Here is an 18,615-nt window from a genome sequence, read left to right as displayed (position 1 = left end):
TGTACTTCTCAACAATTACTTTCTCATGTTGATTACATCTCTGTGCTGTTAGGAACGTATTTCAATCAAATACCATGCACACAGAGAAGGAAATTTTTTTCTTGTAGAAATCTATGTTAATGAAATAAATATGGTACAGTCTGACAGGGGTCAAATCAGACCTTTTTGTACAATACCACCTGTGAGGTAAATTGCAGCACATGTGATTACAATAGATGATGCATATATAATTCTTTAGGGATCCACTAACAGAGGCTAGATTGGGATGCAGCTGCCAGAGAGCTGTTAAGAGGAAAACAAAGAAAGGAACCATCCCACTGTGATGGGTCTGGAGCTGGAAAAGAGTAAACTTGTGAAATGGGAGCTATAACTAGCAATTCTACTTTGCTAAGCTGAGTTCAACTGAAAGTTTCCATAACTGCATTGTTGAAGTATGAATGAGAAGACAATATAGTAAGTTGTGATCCAAAATCTTCAATATTTACAGTGCTGTATACAGGCAGAATTATCCTGCATTTTCCTGCATCAACTACAAAGGGGTGATCACCTACATTCTAGTTTTGGAACTCACATAGTTAATTGTCTGGGCAAATAAGCATCATCACTTTCATGTGCAATTTGTACAAAACTACTGTATGTTAAATTTTGTCATGTATGGATGAGGGTACCCCAAACAACATGGTGTCACAGACAGAAAAAAGTGAACAGCTAATGCAAAGAGGGAGAAAGGGGAAAAAAGATTTTTGTAATGGCAGTCATACATTTTAATCTAGAGCTAGCAGGAAAAACAATTGTGTATCTTATTGGTACAATAAGATAGAGGATCACTTGCAAGTGATTAGGAGAAAGTCTGGAAATATGGATTCAATTATCTATTTTGTCTCACACGGTTGCATAACAGTGGCCACTTGCCCACTTCTGCAAATATCATCTGAAGTGATTTAGAAATGTAAGTACCATATATATGCTATGAGGTTTAGGCTTCAAGTATTGTTTTTTTATATGTAACTTGAAATGTCCCTTGAGTACTTGTCAGCACTTTCAGAAAAATGTCTCTGGGATGTCTGCAGATCCTATCTGAAAAGGACAGTGTACAGAATACCTACTTGTGTTTATGAAATGTTTTGTTATATAAGAAGAAAAAGTGGGATTAGTATTTAGTCTTACTTTGGCTAAGATATGTATTTATTGCATTCCAAATATTAAACAATTTTGAATAATTTCTCCAATAATTTCTCACATTAGTTATGATAAATATATCTTCTATCAGTAGATCATTTTCTGCTTAAATGATATAGCCATTGTAACTCACCACATTCTCTTGAATAATCTGGTTGGATCAGAGCTAGGCTGTTCACCACCTTACTAAATTAGGGGGTTTATGCTTCATATGTTATAAATCACCTGAGAAATTCTTTTGGTCTGGTTTGGTCTAATGATAGTTTTATGATTTTTGTATAGACTGGTTTTACTTCCGGTGTTCCTTCTGGATGAAAGTGCCATTTCAGAAATTCTCATTAAATCATTCTGAATGTGTCCTAGAATAATATGATTAAAATAGATTAATTCAAATTCAAAACACTGGATTGCTTAGCTAAAAAAGTTAACAGAGCATGAATTCCTTGAAAGATGTGGTAATAGTTTCCTAGAAAGATGTGGTAATCTTTTTTTTTTCTCCTTTAATTTTGTTGCATGACAGTTATGTTCAGTAATATAGACTGAATTTCCAAAGTCACACAAAGGTATAGTCAGAAATGAAGGCATATTAAGTAATTTTCATTTGGTATTTATAATCAAGTAGCCTGAGCACCAGTTTGCTAATTTGAACATTCTGATTGAACTTGGTATATAATAATTTAAAAGAATGGTTTTATTAATAGCTGCATTATTTTCATTGCTCAGCTTAAGAGGTATTTAAAGGTACAAGTGTTAAGTGGCCTAGGATTCTTGACATTTACTTTTTGAGCAGCCTCTCCTAAGGCTGCTTTCAAAATTCATGTAACATTTGGTTTCCTTTGAACTAATAAGTATTAACTACAAACTCCAATACCTATTCACCCAAATACATGGCGGTTACACTGTTAGTAAGGTAGGAAAACATGCCAGCCTGTTTGTCTTTCAAAATGTCAGTAAGAAAACTTCCTTCCTGACTGCTGAAACAGATGCTTGGCAGAATGCTCAGCGCTCTAAAACATAGTACCAGTACTGTAGGGCTGGCAGGGTGTAAAAGAGAAGAGGCTCAACACACCTGTGTAGTTGATTACATTAGTAAGTGGGAGGAAGGAGAGCATAACTAGTTCCTTTGTAGCTGGCCAGCAGTGAGAAGATTCCTTACAGGGAAGAAGCTCTCCACATTTTCTTCTCATTTCTTATGTTGTCTCTTACCTGATGAGGTAGGTGGTAGTATTTGTTTCCTGAGTGGATGAATGGTCTTTTTGGAATCATAATTTGGACATAAGGTATAAGAAAGTTTCTTTCTTTTTTCTGACTTGGATAGTGTTTTAGAGTGCTCTAAAGCAGAACTTGCTTGCCCTGGAAATTATGTACCTTTTTATTTGGTTTTGGTTTTCAGTCTTTGTTGGAAATACTGAGCAGGATCTCCATGCTTAGTAAAAAATGTAAAAGGTTCCCGTAAAAAAAAAAAGAGCTTACTTTAATTGGAAGAATGGCTTTTTGTCACCAGTTAGTTTGAAAATAGCCTCTTGAAGTTGCATCCAATTTAGTTTTTGATTAGTAACAACATTTACAGGCAGAGTACTGTCTGAGTATTTGTCATGCTTGCAGTTCATATGTGGTCAGAGATGTATTTGTACATGGCAGAGATTTCTTTTTGTAATACGTTATAGCATGGTATTGGTAAGATGGGGCTAAACTAATACAAGCAACAGTGCTGGGTGGGGAATTCAATTGAGATGAATCTCGCGTTGGGCACAGGTATTTTGTATTGGTCCTTATGTAAAGGTAGTATTACAATTTTTTGCTGTAGCATTGGGAAGTGATAAGGCTGTGATGACTTCAAGGCTTCTCAGGTGCAGTTTCCTCACATGAGCAAACATTAAAGGCTGCTGAGGAAGATCTTGTACTGGCTTTTCCCATGGTGTAAACCTGTCTCTTGTTGCAAGGTGGCCCTAACAAGCAAGTCTTGTTATTTGAATCATTATGTGCTGGACTGATGTAGCTAGTTCCCTAAATCCTTGTAAAATCTCACCAATCTCTTGAGTGCTACTCAAGAACTGCTTGGATTTCTTTGTATAATCTTGCATATTATGAGCAGTCCCTAAGCTGCATATGCTATTCCAAAGGAAAAAAATTAACATGGTAGAATTGAAGTTGATTTTGCTGGTGACGGCTGCACTTTCCAATTATACCAGTACTGGCTGCACTCTCTAGGATTCAGTTCTCCTTTCTATTTTACTCCCAGAGTTTCAGGGTGTAGAACTCCTGTTTTCACAAGGTCTTTGCTGCAGAAGCTACACAAGCACTGGATGGAATCAGTCTATTCCCCACTGCCTTCTTCCCTTGACTTAGATCTGCATTTTCTCCCAAATCCATCTGCTTTCTGGCTAGCTAGAGAGCCTAAACATTACCACCCTTAGAGTTCATGTAGACTACTCAAAGGGCAAATCTATCATCATAGTGCAATGTTGTGCATATGTTATGCAAGAAGCCAGAAAGCTCTTGTAGTGAGCATTTCCACACACCTGACAAGCATCTAAAACTTCACATTTGCCACTACATTGCTTACAGCTGTGTATACAAACAGCCCACAGAACTATGGCACCTGTTCACCTGAGCAGCTCTGGGACTTCAGCACAGATTCACATGCAATCTTTTCAAAATTTGATATTGATTGTGATTTTTTTTTTTTTCCCCCTATATCTTCAGCTTTAGATAATATGTATGTTCATCTATAATAATTTCTGTTCTTAACAATCATTAAGTTATCTACACTTTTTTTTTGCTGTAAACTGTTACTTATGATTGAAATATCAAATCCCACTTGACATTTGAAGGTCATAAATAAGCCTTATAAAATTAGCACAGGCTATTAATGAAAATATGCTTCTTGTTAGCAGGTGGGTTTTTTTCTGTTTTGAAATACATTATCTTGTAGTTAGACAAATACCAAAATTCCAAGGTATCAAAATTGCCAAGTCCAATAAGCTTCTTTTTATAGTCTATAGCACCTCCCAGTGTCTCTTAACATGTTTAAAAGAAAGCAAGCCAGCTTACCAAAAATGGAAGTAAGGAAAGGCATGTATGCTATTAAAGGTTGAAGTACTAATGCTAGGAAACTCTTTCCAAAAACCCACAAGTAATGGGGGTATTCAAAAAGTGTTTTGATAGAAGTGATGGAGATGAGTGGTGTTTTAACTCCCTATTGAAGTTACTGTGGTTATAAATGCTATGAAATGGTCATGTTTTCTGTGTTTTCGTTTATAGTTTTGCATTGATCTATCAATGTTCTGGCTGTGCTCTAATTTTGAAAGACTGCACTGAAGGAAAATGTCAGTGTTTTTAACAGAATATCTAGACTTTTTAATAATTTCATCCTGTTTTTGAATTGTCAGATTCCCACTATAATTTTAAAAGAGCAAATGCTTAGTTGGAATAAATTGATATAGCTTTGCTGATGTTAACTAGGATTTACCTGTCTGATTCAACCTGTTTAGAATATTGTAGTATTCTGTTGATAAACTGTGCAGGTACTAGATTCATGTCATAGGCAGTATGTGAATACTGTAAAAGAAATTCCGTTACAATTTAATCCTCATTTTGTTCTTTGTTTCAAAGGCTAAATAATAGTCAAGAGAGTGTATTGATTGCATTGGTATTTTCATTGCTTTTTTGGTGTGTTTTCATGAAGTTGTGGGCCACATCTGTGAATATCCACTTCCAACTTTTCAGCACCAATTGTTACAAAGAATTTTTTCCATTTGTATAAATGATGTCATGTGTTATGAAAGTTTTAAAGTGTGACAATTCAGTGATATGATTGTTAACTTCTATTATGTTATTGCCATAGGAATTTTCACTGTTAACATTTTCTTAATAATGTTTCTAAATTACATACATCAGAAGGCTAACTTGACCTTTCCGTCAGCTCATATCCAGAATTAAAAATAAAGTCAAAGGTCAAAAAAGACAACTGAAATACAGTTGCTAAATATAGTCATAGACAGTCAATTGTGCAATGAAAGCAGTGTGCCACCCAAGAAGAGTAACAGCCTTCGTTTGCCTAAACTTATTCTGTTTTGATGAGGAAAGTGTTCCAAAATATACCACTAGTTGATACATCTTGTAGTGTGGAACTGTATAATTATATGCTTTAAGATATCTTGGTCTTCCTGAGCTTTAAGGAAGATAGAGGGGAAAACCAGCTTTGTTCTGTACTCCAGGATCCTAGAAATCTAAAATATCACTTTCAGATACTCCAACAATACAGAAAGATGGAAGCTGTGAAGTGAGATATCTGGATTTTGGTTTTGTTTTGCAAGCCTGACTGTATAAGGAATTTTCTACCAAATTCTATTTCCCTGTATGGAAAATTACTTCCTTAAGATTCATCTGAGCTCTGGGTTTTTCTGTCTAGCTACTGACTTCAATTATTTTAGTTAATATCCTAGTAGTCAATTAATATGCTATAATAAAAGTATTTAATATCTATAACATTAACAGACAATTCTTTTCTAGTAATTTTTAAAGCTTTTTACACAGAGGTGAATAATTCTTTTTCATAGAGGCACAAAGGGTTTGAAGAATTTTCCCAAAGTCTGTAAGCAAATTGCTTAAAAGTGTGGATTAGCCTCAAGTCTCTTGAGTCTCAGGTCAGGGCCGCTTCAGCACATTTTCTTCAGGATGGAGCAATAATATGCTTAATGATACAATACCGAATTTTTTGTACATTCAGAAGTTGTAAACAATGGGGAAAAAAAACTATGGGGGGAGGAAAGGGTCTGCAATTTATCTTTTTTAATTTATCCTGTAACTGCTTCTCCAGTCAGCTGCTAAACCTTATTGGTGGTTCCATAAAAATGTAACATTTCTCATTTCTGATAAATCTCAATATTGAGATTCAGAAAAACTGCCAAGTCACAGCTGAATTACAAAGGTGTATCAAGGTCAAATGAATCAGTTTAAGCACAATGTGTATAGATTCAGCTCAGATGTTTTTCACCGCTTTTACTGATTTTAGCTCATACCCCAGTTTTGAAGCACACACAGGCAGACATAGCCCTGTAGGTGTATGTTAGCTTGTGAAACTGCTGCCTGTGCCTCAGCCCAGAAGTTTGATTCTCCCCTCACACAGCTTATGCAATCATTTTGTGTTAGAGTTAGAAGTGAGTATAAACTGCTACTGTTCTGAATTTACACATATTTTTCAGCTGGCAAATACCATTGAATAGACAAGGTGATGAAGGTTCAGGAGGTAAACTCAGAAGTGATGAACTGTTTTAATTATTTTTTGTGGCACCCCTGTCATACTGTGTCAGTTGAGCACTGATCTGGACTTTGCTCCCTCCTTTCTTCTCCTCTTCTCCCAAAGGGTACTCTTATAGAAAAAGTCATTAGAAGCTGTAAGACAGGCATAAATCAGCTGCTTCTGTTATCTGCATATTTGCTAAAACCCGTCTTCATCAGCAGTTGATGGTGAAAAGCTGGGATTTGTGATAAGGTATAGGCAATGATTCTCTTCTGCTATTTGAAACTTGAGCGGTGGTATCTACCACCAGTGCTAGACAAAGAGCTAGAGAGGGAGCAGGGGAATCTGTTATATTTAGATCTGATTAATCACCATAGGAGAGAAAGTCATCCTTGGCACTGTAGGCTAAGTTTTGAGAGGATGCACATATATTGCCATTTGAATTAAATCTCTTTCTGTTATAATTGAAAAGATTAGCAGAGTGCTAATGTGAAACAAAAGCACTTTCACATAAGGCAAAGGTTTGTCTTCTCCTGACGCCAATGTATTGGCTGAACTAACAACCTCTTGAAAAATCAAGAATGCAGGTGCAAAGACAGACTTTCTGTTTGGTTGGAACACACATAACCCTTAACTGAATCTGCTGTATCAATACCTGCCTTGAAATATCTGATTTTCAGATACTGAATCTTCTTTGTCCTCTATGTAATATGTATTTAAGCAACAGAAATAAAATTTATATAGTGGCACAGCATACATAGTCCAACATTTGTTTTACCCTAAGAAGCATATATAAATGCTATTGGAAATAATTTTGATTTCTAAGCAAGTTTGAGTATTTAACCACTAAGATGCATATAAAGTGTATTTTGTCATCAGTTAGGCTTTAGGTTAGGACAAAACTGAGTTGGAGTTCATTTAATATTGCTGAAAACTAGGACTTGTTGGATTTTGATCAAAATAGAAGTAGTTTTCCAAGATAAAAATTTTAATCAAGGTTTCAGCCATTTTGTGCCAAGATCTCACTAGAAAGTGTTTTCTGGGTTTTGGTTTGGGTTTTTTTTTGTGGGTTGTTTGGGGTTTGTTTTTTTTTTTTACTGTTTTTGGTTGGCTTTATCCACTGAAAAGAAGAGGAAATAGGCACTTTCTGGGTTTAGAGCACACATGGAATATGATAGGATCTGACATCTCAGGATTCAGGTTCCGGGAAGGCTTTTCTAGCAACTAAGGGAGCCTTTGAAGTCTTTAAAATGAGATTCCAAAGGCAACAGAGCGTGGAAAGTCCTAAAGCATCATCCAGTTGTAGTTGTAAATCCTCTTGGATAGACTCAAAATAAACTCTGATTTTTGCTGCCTTTTTTGCTGAACAAAATCAAATAAAATCTGGCAAAATTTGTAAACAAACTGAAATGAAAGGAGGAGTAAGCAGTAATAAGGGGAGATTTATTTTCTATCAAAGATAACAAGTTAACAAATTGCCATATTATCGCCAAGATTTGTTCAGTCACTCTTGCTTTTTACAATCATGAATTCAAAAAGTCTGTTTTGTGTGCCCACTGAGATTATTTTGCATGAACAAGATACAAAATTTTTTAATAAAAAGCATATAGTTTAGGCTTGGACAAGGTATAATAAGTGATTGTCAAAGAGAAAATATTTTACAAATGATGACAGATTTTTCTGGGTGACCTCATCTCTTGGCTGCTTCCTAATTCTGGCTTTACTTTTTAAGTATGTGACTCTTGGTTCTCACTTTGCCTTTTAGTTTTCAGAATGAAAGCAAAGCTGTCAGGTGCAAAGTGATTTCCTCTGCTTAGTGGAGATCACTGTCCTCTGATTTGCTTAGTTCACTCTTGAGTTATCGCCTTTATGTCCACCGGAAGGCTCTACTGCTTCCCAAAATGTGCACAGAATAACATTCTTCAGGTACCTAACAAGGTCATCACTGTTGTAAGCAGGACTCAACAACTTGCTTTCACTGAAACAGTACACACATTATTTCTTGGACTAAACAGTTAACCTCTAATGTGTTTTGAAACAAGTGAATGATAAATACAGATTAATTACAATTGGTGAGTGAGGATTTGGTATTTGATTTTGTCACGGAATTTCAATCCATGTACATTTAATACAGTGGCTTTTGAATTAAAATCTTGGGAAACTTTAATGCGTTCATTATTTTTGCTGTTACTTTCATAGGATGTGTATATATATTTTATTCTGTAACTTACTAGAGGAGTTTGAAATACAAAGACCCTAATTCCTCACCATCTTGGCACTCTTACACTTATAGTCTCGACTGATGAGAGAAGCTCTGTGCATTTTGGCACTTGCCAAAGTTATGATGAATTTCTCATTCTACAGATGTTTCTTTATGTGAAGATTGCTCTTCACATTATTCATGCTTCACAGTTCGTGGGCTGAAAACAAGTAGTTGACTCTGTCTGCGAAACTGTCAATGCAGCTTCCTTTGTAAAGCCAAGTTATGATAGTTAAAAATAGGAATTTTTTCTTGTTTTCATTTTAGTAGCACATGTTAGTGATTCAAAAGGGAAAAGGATTCCTTTTATTTATTATGTGACTGGAAAATTAGGATAAAATAAGATGATGCTTTTCAGAGCAACACTTTTCATACCTATTGATTAATTTGACTGCAACAGTTCTGAGATTCCATCCTGAGAAACAGCTCTGATTTACCTTTTACTAACTTTCAGAACCGGAAATCACAGAATAAGAATATTTGAACACCCAGATTAATACTTCTTTGTAATGGGTACGACTTTAAAATGATGCTTTTCAGAGACCCTGGATAAAAATAGCCTGTTTAGTCTTTCAATGTTAAAAATTTTGCTTAGGGAAAGTGTATTAGTCCAGGTGGGGTTTTTTGGGGTTTTGTTTTGCTTTTTTCCTCTCATATGATATTATTTTCCTTATGGGTATTTTAGTATAGAGCCATAAGCACATCTTCAAAAAGGCTTCTTACATATTCTGTTGAATAGAGGGTATGACAAAAAAGTTTTTCACAATACTGATTTTTTTAGTTTCTCAGAAAATCCAGGTTGTCAGCATTCACATTTTTCCCAGTCCTCTTTGTCTATATTTCCCTATTCTACTTGTCAGACCAAAGCATTTGGATATTATTTCCTAGTATACAACAGATAAATTACAGCAAGAGACTTAAGATGGTGGGAAACTTCCCACATACTTTAGTTAAATTTAGTGGAGATAGTTCATCATAGCACGTATAAGTTACCAGATGAACCATTCAAGTATTGATTGTTTTTCCTCCTGATACTCATTGCATTTACTAGAAAAAGAATTCAAAAATTTTTTCACTCTAATATAAATGTAAGGATTTAACAACTCGAGGTTGCCTTTTTGTAATAGTTACCATCACTAAATATTCATAAAGTGTTCAGAAAACTACAAGAAAATGGATTGCATTTAGCACAAGATTATCTGATATTCTCTAATGGTTTGACTACAGAACATTTTGGAGTGTCATTAGTGTGCTTCAGCAGCATGGGATCTTGCAGAGAATTGAGAGCCTTCACTTGAATTTGAAATAATGCTAAATTACTAACAAAGTTTTTACTTAAGCAGCGTGGAACTAAAAAAAGCAAATTTATATAATTATTCAGCTCTGTATGCTATCATAATCTCTTTAAGGTGTTTGTAAATAATAACAGAAAAAATTGGGTACAGTGGATATTCATTTATTGCAAAAATTTGGAAGAAACTATTTCAACAGAAAGTAACAGATTTTACCAGTGATTTTTTATGGGAGCAACATTTTACTTTGAAACTAGCCCTATGGATCTCTATTGTAGCAATGTCCTCCTGAAACTCAATGGGAGTCATCTTGAATATGGACCAAATAATTTATTTGGCTGCTGGCCATGTGTTGTCTTTCAGAGGAATATGGTTGTTCACTACGTAATAGCGTAAGAAGAAAGGAGACATATGGAAACAAATTTTAAAAGAAACAGTAACATTAGTCAATGAAGTTTTAACCACGCAAGTTGCCAAGCACTTAATGTAGTCATGAAGTAAAGAAATAAATTATGAAGCCCACTAGCCACGCGCTTAGCATGCAAAAGTGCTGTTCTCACAGAAAATAAGCTGTCAACTTCAGTTGAAAGCTGAATCCCACTAACAATTCTTGAAGTTTGATTTATTAATTTCTTTTGCTGCTGTTGTTATAAAAAGCACAATAATATGTACAACCTACATTAAAACTGTATTTAATAACATCCTTGGAAATATATATGTCTGTTCAGTTGACTATAAGCACTAGACTAGCATGTCTCTGGCCCCTTTTCTTTATAATTTTGTTTTGAAATAGGTGATATAATCCTATGCGTTTTCCTGTTGTATCTTAATAAAGTAATGTCTTTTCAAGTAGATGTCATATTTCTCTAAATAAACAATATATTTGTAATAACATGAATGCCAAAGTGGCAAAAATAGTGACTGTAAAATGATGCCTTTAAGTGTAAATGGAAGATATATAGGTATTTGTGTGAAAAATACAGATTAGTACAACAATTCTTTTGCCAGTTCAAAAATTGTATGTGGTACAGCTTTGCAAAATACTCTGTGTCCATTCTCTCTAGATGAGTCATGTTTTTGGAAGAAAGTGGAGAGAATATTTTTTCAGCATCATGATCATTGTAATAATGAACTGCAGAAACTATAATAGATTTTGTTCCTGGCTTGGAGAAGTATCTAAAAGATTTTGCAAGAGAGTTTACATAATTCTTTCCATTGAACTTTCTAGTATTGCATATGTTTTAATTGTTAACTCAAACACACCGAACTTTTAGGTAGTTTGTGGACTATATAAATGTGGTTTAATGTTTCAGAAGTATTTTATGAGCAGAGATTGTGGTTATACATTTTCATACTTACAACCTTAATTCACTTGTTAAAATAGGCTCTCTGTTTGCTAATAGTTACCAGCTGTAACTAATACATTAGCAGATCTACAATGTAGTATTAAAATGACGCATTTTAAAATCAATAACAAATGTCCTGCTGTAGGATTAACTGAAAAACTTGTCTTATACAATGGTCAGTACACTATACAAAATTGTTTTGAAATTACTATAAATCAAGGAATAGGAAACAATGGTGTGTAAATTTCTAAAGACTTAGAAATAGGAAAAGCAAAAATATTACTTACTGTAGTTGTTGTTTGCTTCTCTTGTCCCCTTTACTTTGCCTCGCTTATCAATCCTCATATACCACTGAGTTCGACAGAAAAGTCTTCTCACTCTTACATCCCCCCCTTCCATATAATCATAGCTTCTGGTATGTCGCTCAGGGCTGGAACAGTTCACATTTGTAGCCATTTGCTCTGGAGTCATGTCATTGCAAGCTAAAGATATAGTGCCCATTAGAAAGATAATGTAAAAGTATGATCTGTAGAGCAAAATTGGCAGGATCCATGTCAGTATCCATTTGTGCATTATAGTGCAGTGTTCTGGGTGTTCATGAACAACATAATGAAAATTAAATCTCAAGTAGGCTGTTGCTCTTAGGTCACCGACCTGCCTTCTGTCTTTACGAGTTACAGAGTCATTTAAATGAGATTGTTCCCTCTTCTAGAATTCTGATCGTTATTCCTTAATAGTTAATGGTGAAATAGAAGAGCTTCTTAAATATCTCTTCAGTCAGAATATCCTTTAAAGACACAAGTTATAAAAACCTTTGTTGTCGTGACCTTCTGTACTACTTGAATTTGCTGCTTGCACTGAAAGTAAAAGATCTGTGAGAAAAGGTGCATGTATAAGTCTTTATGCTCAGTTATTACAAATGTGCAAGGATACATTATGCTACTGAAAAGTACTATACATAAATGTATGACATGCTAAGCTGATTTTTAAAAATATGCGAATATATATACAATAGATATCTATCACTCAGCTTTTTACATAAACAGACATTTAAACTGATTGTAAACATAGTTCTGTCTTCAGTTTTAAGCCCTTCCAAAAATCTCTTATTGATTCAAGTGAACTACTTTTTCATGCATGGTTAAATTCTGCTGATTACTTCATACCTATATATTCACTGTTAGCACAATCTATCAGATAACTTTTCTCTAGTTCAAATTTAAAAACAGACCTCATAGTCTTAGCCCTGTATTTTTATTCCTACCCATTTCAGTTTATTAATAGAAATAGTTTTCTTAAGGCTTTTTTAGCATCTAGCATATACAAATGAAGATAAAAGTTATTAGCTGTTAGAAACTGTTGAATGTTCGTGTAAAGGACAGATAACTTACTTGTTCCTGTTGTTAAGAGCTGGATACCCAAGTATTCCATTTCTGTTGTCCGCTTTTTGCAACATGAGACACTCTACTGTAGCTACAAACTTTCTCAGCTCAGAAAGACTCCACCAGAATTATAATTGTTTCCATAAATCAACACGCTGGAGAGATGGTGTGTATGTGCTTATGCGTGCGCGTGCATGTGTGTGTTGAGCCTGTTGTTCGGTCCTTTTCGATAAATACCTTTGCTGACCTCACTTGGAAGCAATTAGAATTTAACCAGTCAGCTGTCAGTTGAATGCACGAACAAAAATAAAAGGAGACTTGCATTGTATCGTGTCCAATGGTCATCAGAGGGAGCTATGTACATAGTTTATGCTTTAAATCTCCAAGAAACTACTTTCTAAAAACATATATTCTGTGGTGTATGGGTAGAATTGCTTCGCATGCTAGCTAGGGTTTCTGTGCTTTGATTTAGGTCAGTATTTTTTTGTCCTTAAAAAAAATTCCTCCTTCTCTCTTTTGTACTCGCACACTTATCTCAGTTTGTTTTCAAATCTCTTCTGCAGTTTGGTGGATTCATAGTCTGCTTAGTGCCTTTCTGATGGATATATCAAACGTGGGTCCTTTATGTATTGTGGAGAAGGGTGTGCTGTGGCCATTATAAATCATGCAGTATATTTATATCATGGACTTGAAAAGAGGAACAACTGCAGAGGAGATCACTGAGATTTTTATTTGCTCAGCCACTAGGTGAAAATGAGAATGTATTTGGGTATTTCAAAGTCTGGCATTCAAACACAACCTTTATCAGCTTGAAGGAAATATTACTACTAGGGAACAGCCTTCCTTAGTGCACTTAGTTATAAGTTCTTGAAACTCACAACATGAGAATGAAAAGTGGCAGCAATGCAAGAAAACCCCTTGTACTGCATACCAACCAATGGGTGACCAGCAGTCTTAAAATACAGAGAATCAAAATAATGGGTAGATATGCCTGGCTTTCCGCTTCTGTATGCTTATTTCCATCTTTGGCACCAGTCTGCTATCCGAAGTCCACGTTCCATTTCACCCTTAAACTCTGTTGAGTTTCTGGTGAATGTATTTGTAAAACATACTAAAGTTAAGTTTTCAGTAGCTCCTTATCCTCTTTAATTTCCACACTGTTGATGTGAATATACCTCATACCCTTTAGTAAATAATAGTAACAAGGAAAGTTTGGAATTAATCCACATATTAAGAGTAGTTTACTTACCTTTAGTTGTTTGTACTTGATGATAGAATGCAGTTTATCATTCCCTGCTTTTATCCCACCCTCACTCCTTCCTCTCTGTAAAAATGGGTAACACTTAGAAATGAAGTAAACTGTAGAGGCAGTTAAAAAGCATAGGGAGTACATATGTGCCACCTTGTGGTGAGGGGGACAGAAGTAAACTGGGGTTTTTCACTGGAGTGATCCAAAATGAGCATAAAGGTGTATGACACCAGGCAACCTTGTGTTACTCAGCCTTTCCTATACAGAACACAGAGAATGAGTAATTTCCTTCCTTAAAATCCTCAGCTTCCTTCTCAGCCCTCACTTGAAATAATCCCATTTGTCACTCACTTTGCGTTCTTTTTTTAACCATTTTCACTTGAAGTCCAAAGTTAGTCAACTTTTCTTGTCATTATTTCCATTTCAGCATATTGGGCTGTTCCCCATAATCTGTGGATCAGCCTCATTTTCCTAATTCAGCAAAAGGCTCAATATATGCACCTTTACGATATGAAAGGTATGGCACTCAGGGCTTTCAAAGGCTGGATGCCTGCAGCAGATACACAAAGAAGTGGCTTTCATTAAGTTAACCCTTGTAAACTGTGATTACAGCTATTTCCAGTTTGACTTGTATCTTGTCAACCCATGACCCCCATTCTGACAAGAAGTGGGGACTGAAGCGATTTATCCCAGTTGCGGTTTTTGCCAGTACATTTGCTGGATTTATACCAGTATGTTCTCTGATCCATTCCACCGTCTGAATTCAGAATGATAGCAATGAAAAAAATTTGTGGTATTCAAAAAGCTTATCTGTTGTGTATTATAAAGAAAGCAAGCAAGGATAAAAGGTAATCTCTGTTTTACTCAGTAAAGGAGGATGCAAGTAGAAATGAGTCTTTTATTTGCAATACCAACTTTTACTTTCAGATCCATACTGGTTTTAATTTTTCTTTTTCCTTACTAACTTATTGTTTCTGACAGTTAGTAACAGGAGAAAAAATACATGCATGAGGTTTCAGTTCCAGAAAGCTGGAGCCACTCATGGTCCAGGCATAGGCATGGCTCTGAAAAAATAAATCACTTGCTGTGTTTTTTTTTAAGTGGTGCTTCAGTTCAGATCTTTATGAAGTTTTGTATTTAGAATAAATGAAAAGCAGTTTAAGTAAGGCACTAGCTCTAAGTTTAGTCAGTGAACAGTGCAGTTAATCTTTAATTACTGCTGATACCATTCATATCCTCACATTTTTTAGTTATAGAATAACTTTTTTCCACGATGCTTTAACTGCAGTTTTATTTAATCACACAGTTTTATGTCTTGCTATACAAGTACAACTGCATATTTTTTAATGAAATGATGCCATCTTGATCTGCCTATGCAAGTCAAGATTCTTCGCATAAATCTCTGATCCCTTGAATGATCCAACACACTTCTGTTTAAACCAAGCATAACTCGTATCTCTCTCAAATGGAACTGGTTTCGTTTTATGGCAGATTTAGCTTGACTGGCACTTCTTCCTCTGTCTTCTTACAAATGTGCATGCCCACGACTTTGCAAATCCAATCCCAAGCAAGTCCTTAATGATGTATAGAAATTGTCCACCTAAAATGCTAATGATTTTGTGTTTCTTTGGCAAGATTGTATTTGAAGAAATGTGTTACAGTATCAGGACCACATGAAACATGAAAATGTGCAAAATACACATGCTGTAAGCCGTCCTTTAATATTTAAACCTGCCCCCTTTATGTTAACCCATGCGTTGGTTCCTGCTTCCTAGCTGATAGACAGTTGTCCACAGCATTGCTACAGTGGAGGTGCTGAAAAGAAAAAAAGTGGAAATGAATTGCAAGTGCTTTGCTTCCAATGATGAAGATTGTGCACAGGCCTCCAGTTCAGCTAGAAACAGCTTAATAAAGTCTATCCCCTTTTCCCTCACATAGGAAATTACTTTTTGTCCTTTTAGATGAAAACATGACTATAGAGATCCATGCTTTCTTCATCTCCAGGCTGGCCTGTTGTAATATGTACCGCCCAGGTTTGGCACTGGGTCATGAATGTGACTTTTTAAAAAAACCCTCCATTTTGTCCAGCTTGCCCTCAGGGCAACACATACCTGCTAAGAAACTGTCATTCTGCTGCTCCTTGTTCCCTGATCCATTTCAAATTTGCTTTAGAACATCTTCCAGTACTTTCAGAATTTAAGAAGTAGGAAGATAAAAATCTCTTTATCAGACTTTAAATCTAAGATGTTGGGTTTTAATGCCCTGCAGCAATAGCTAAAATGGGATTGGAAGGTCCTATGGAAAAAATTCCGCAGATGCGAAGGTGCTAAATGTTCTCGTGGTTAAATCTTTATCCTTAGTTCCCTGATCTCAGAAATCAGGATTAGATCAAGGTTGACTTTTGCTACGTGCAAAAGATATAGGAAAAGTGCTACTGTTTGTGCAAATCTTCCGTCAATATTGATATCTGAAAAACACTGCAACATGCATGGAAAATAAACTTGTTTAACAAGGCAGTAAAAACAAAAGAGATGAGGAATATGGCACTTCAGTTTGGATTTATCTTTTCAGGTTGTAAACTTAAGATTAAAAACTGTTATGAATCCTTTGTCTGCCTGACTATAACAATGTTGTTTTGGTAACTGGTATGGGTTATTAAAATCATATTGAAAAGACAACAATAAATTTTTCCTAAAACCAAACTATCAAATAGTTGACAACTATAAAACAACTTCCTTTTTTGTTAATTAGCTACAGCAAATGTTTTTTATATACCTTATTGTAGCTATACAATGTATAGCAGATTGTAGCTATACATAGGTATGAATATTGCGTATAATTCAAGACTGCATTATGCAAATTACTTCTTTTCTTTTCAAGTGGTCAAACAACTTAGCCATTTTTAAACCTTCACATAGGTCCATATATAGCATAAAAATTATTGTAATTTATTTGGTGGTTAAAAGTTTTATGGACCATATGTATATAGATATATACCTGTACATAACAAAAGGACTTGCAATATCACTTAGTAGTAGGTAACCTTACATGTATACATATACGTGTAAGGTAGTGTATAACTCATCTGAAAGTGAGCTGCCTGTGCAAAGAGAAGAGAGAGAAATTGGTCAGAATCTGGGGGAAAATGCTTTGGGTGGGATAGCACTAGGATTTAATTAGGAGATTGGGATTGGGCACTTCCAGGAATGTGCGGAGGAAGGGAGAGGCCAGCACTGAAGAGAGAAAGTGCAGAAAGGGAACTGGGGAAAGCTGAGGAAGGGACAGGGACTTAAGTATGGAGGTTGCAAGTCAGTAGACAAAATAAACCAAGAACGTTTCCAAAATCCTAAAGTGAAACGAAGCTTTAGAGAGAAGCAATTTCTTCAGCTGCCCGTGGGCCTACATTGCAAATCTTTTGGCATGACCCAAAATATTAGGTGCCTCTGTGTGCTTACAGCTGCCTTCTACATCTGTGAGTTTCCCCAATTAAATAGGCATGATGGATCCAATACGTACTGCCCCTATTGCATACTGTAGGTGTAAAAATGCTCCTGTGATGGAATTCTAAAAACCTAGGCTCACACGTATACACACTTTACATTGAAACACTACTAAGGCTGTGAAGTAAAATACTCAAAAGGCACAAAATGCTAGTTATCTATCTCATGCGTTAGATCAGGGAGGGAACTTGTGAAGATAAGAATGATGATAAAATGATGATAAAAATTAAAGTCTGTATCATAGTACATACTTACAGAGACAATGTTATCAAACCAATGTTATCAAAGTAAGCTCTTGGCATCTCCATATACTCACAGGATTTCACCTGAGGTTTAACATGGATTCCTTCTTTGATTCTGTTATTTGCAAGTGTCTTAAGTCTTGAGATTTAACTAGACATTTTTTCAGTGGCTTACTCTTTTCTATACAAAGTAGGCAAAAAAGCAGATTGGTATAATCATACAAACAAATGCAAAATATCAAAACATGAGACTATATATGGCAGAAATGCTACTGGATTACTACTGTGTATTTAATATTTGATTTTGGGAAACAGCTGGAGTAAGACCTTTCCTAACCTTCAGCTAATTATATGGCCTGTTATTACACGTGTTCTAAAAGCAAAACATAGTGGGGAAAAAGTGCTCTGTTCCCTTGCAAAGCTGTGCTCTTTGCAGAGTGTTAAAAACTCACCAGTAGATTCAGAACAAGAGCAATTCTCTGTAACGATTGCATTATTTATTACCCATATGTCAGAGACAGGGACACCACTTAGTCACAAAAATGTGAGGTTTTCCAGCTGTTTACCATTTGAATGGTAGATAAGCATTTGCTGAACTGAGGGAATCTAATAAAAGAGTGTCTTTACTAGAGAATCTGTGTTAGTAATTGGTTTACAGTGAGCTCCACCACATTTCCTCACTTTTTCCATTCCCTCACTTACTGATAATGAGATCCATGATATTCTACTAAATCTATGTAAATTCAGGCCAGAATAGTCATTTGATATAATCTAGTGAGGGTGTAAAAGGAGGATGTAAAGTGCTAGGGATCTGAGTGCTGTTCACCGTATCAAGTGCAGGGTTAGAATATGCATGTCAGCATCAACCGTGAGCCATCTAGTGTGGGCATGGACTGGTAAGCCAGTTTTTCTAATTATAA

The 18,615-nt window shown here is 35.5% G+C and overlaps 1 protein-coding gene across 4 annotated transcripts in view; it reads right to left on the bottom strand.

Moving 5' to 3' along the window:
- FGF7 (fibroblast growth factor 7) overlaps positions 1-12,910 on the bottom strand; it is a 30,524-nt gene extending 17,614 nt beyond the window's left edge. The window contains exons 1-2 of one of the 4 annotated variants that reach the window (XM_068410583.1): positions 12,714-12,910; positions 11,610-11,848 (exon numbers count right to left, since the gene is read on the bottom strand). In XM_068410583.1, the coding sequence (XP_068266684.1) occupies positions 11,610-11,848; positions 12,714-12,778 (304 nt within the window). In that variant the 5' untranslated portion in view covers positions 12,779-12,910. Of the gene's footprint in view, positions 1-11,609; positions 12,195-12,713 lie in introns of all 4 variants that reach the window. The other 3 variants (XM_068410586.1, XM_068410584.1, XM_068410585.1) reach the window with 3 other exon arrangements.
- Positions 12,911-18,615: the final 5,705 nt, after the last annotated feature.

This window comes from Nyctibius grandis, chromosome 11, assembly GCF_013368605.1.
Source record: "Nyctibius grandis isolate bNycGra1 chromosome 11, bNycGra1.pri, whole genome shotgun sequence".
Classification (NCBI taxonomy): Eukaryota; Metazoa; Chordata; class Aves; order Nyctibiiformes; family Nyctibiidae; genus Nyctibius; species Nyctibius grandis.
Note: the sequence above shows the minus strand (reverse complement) of the source record. Positions and strands in the feature narration are given on the sequence as shown.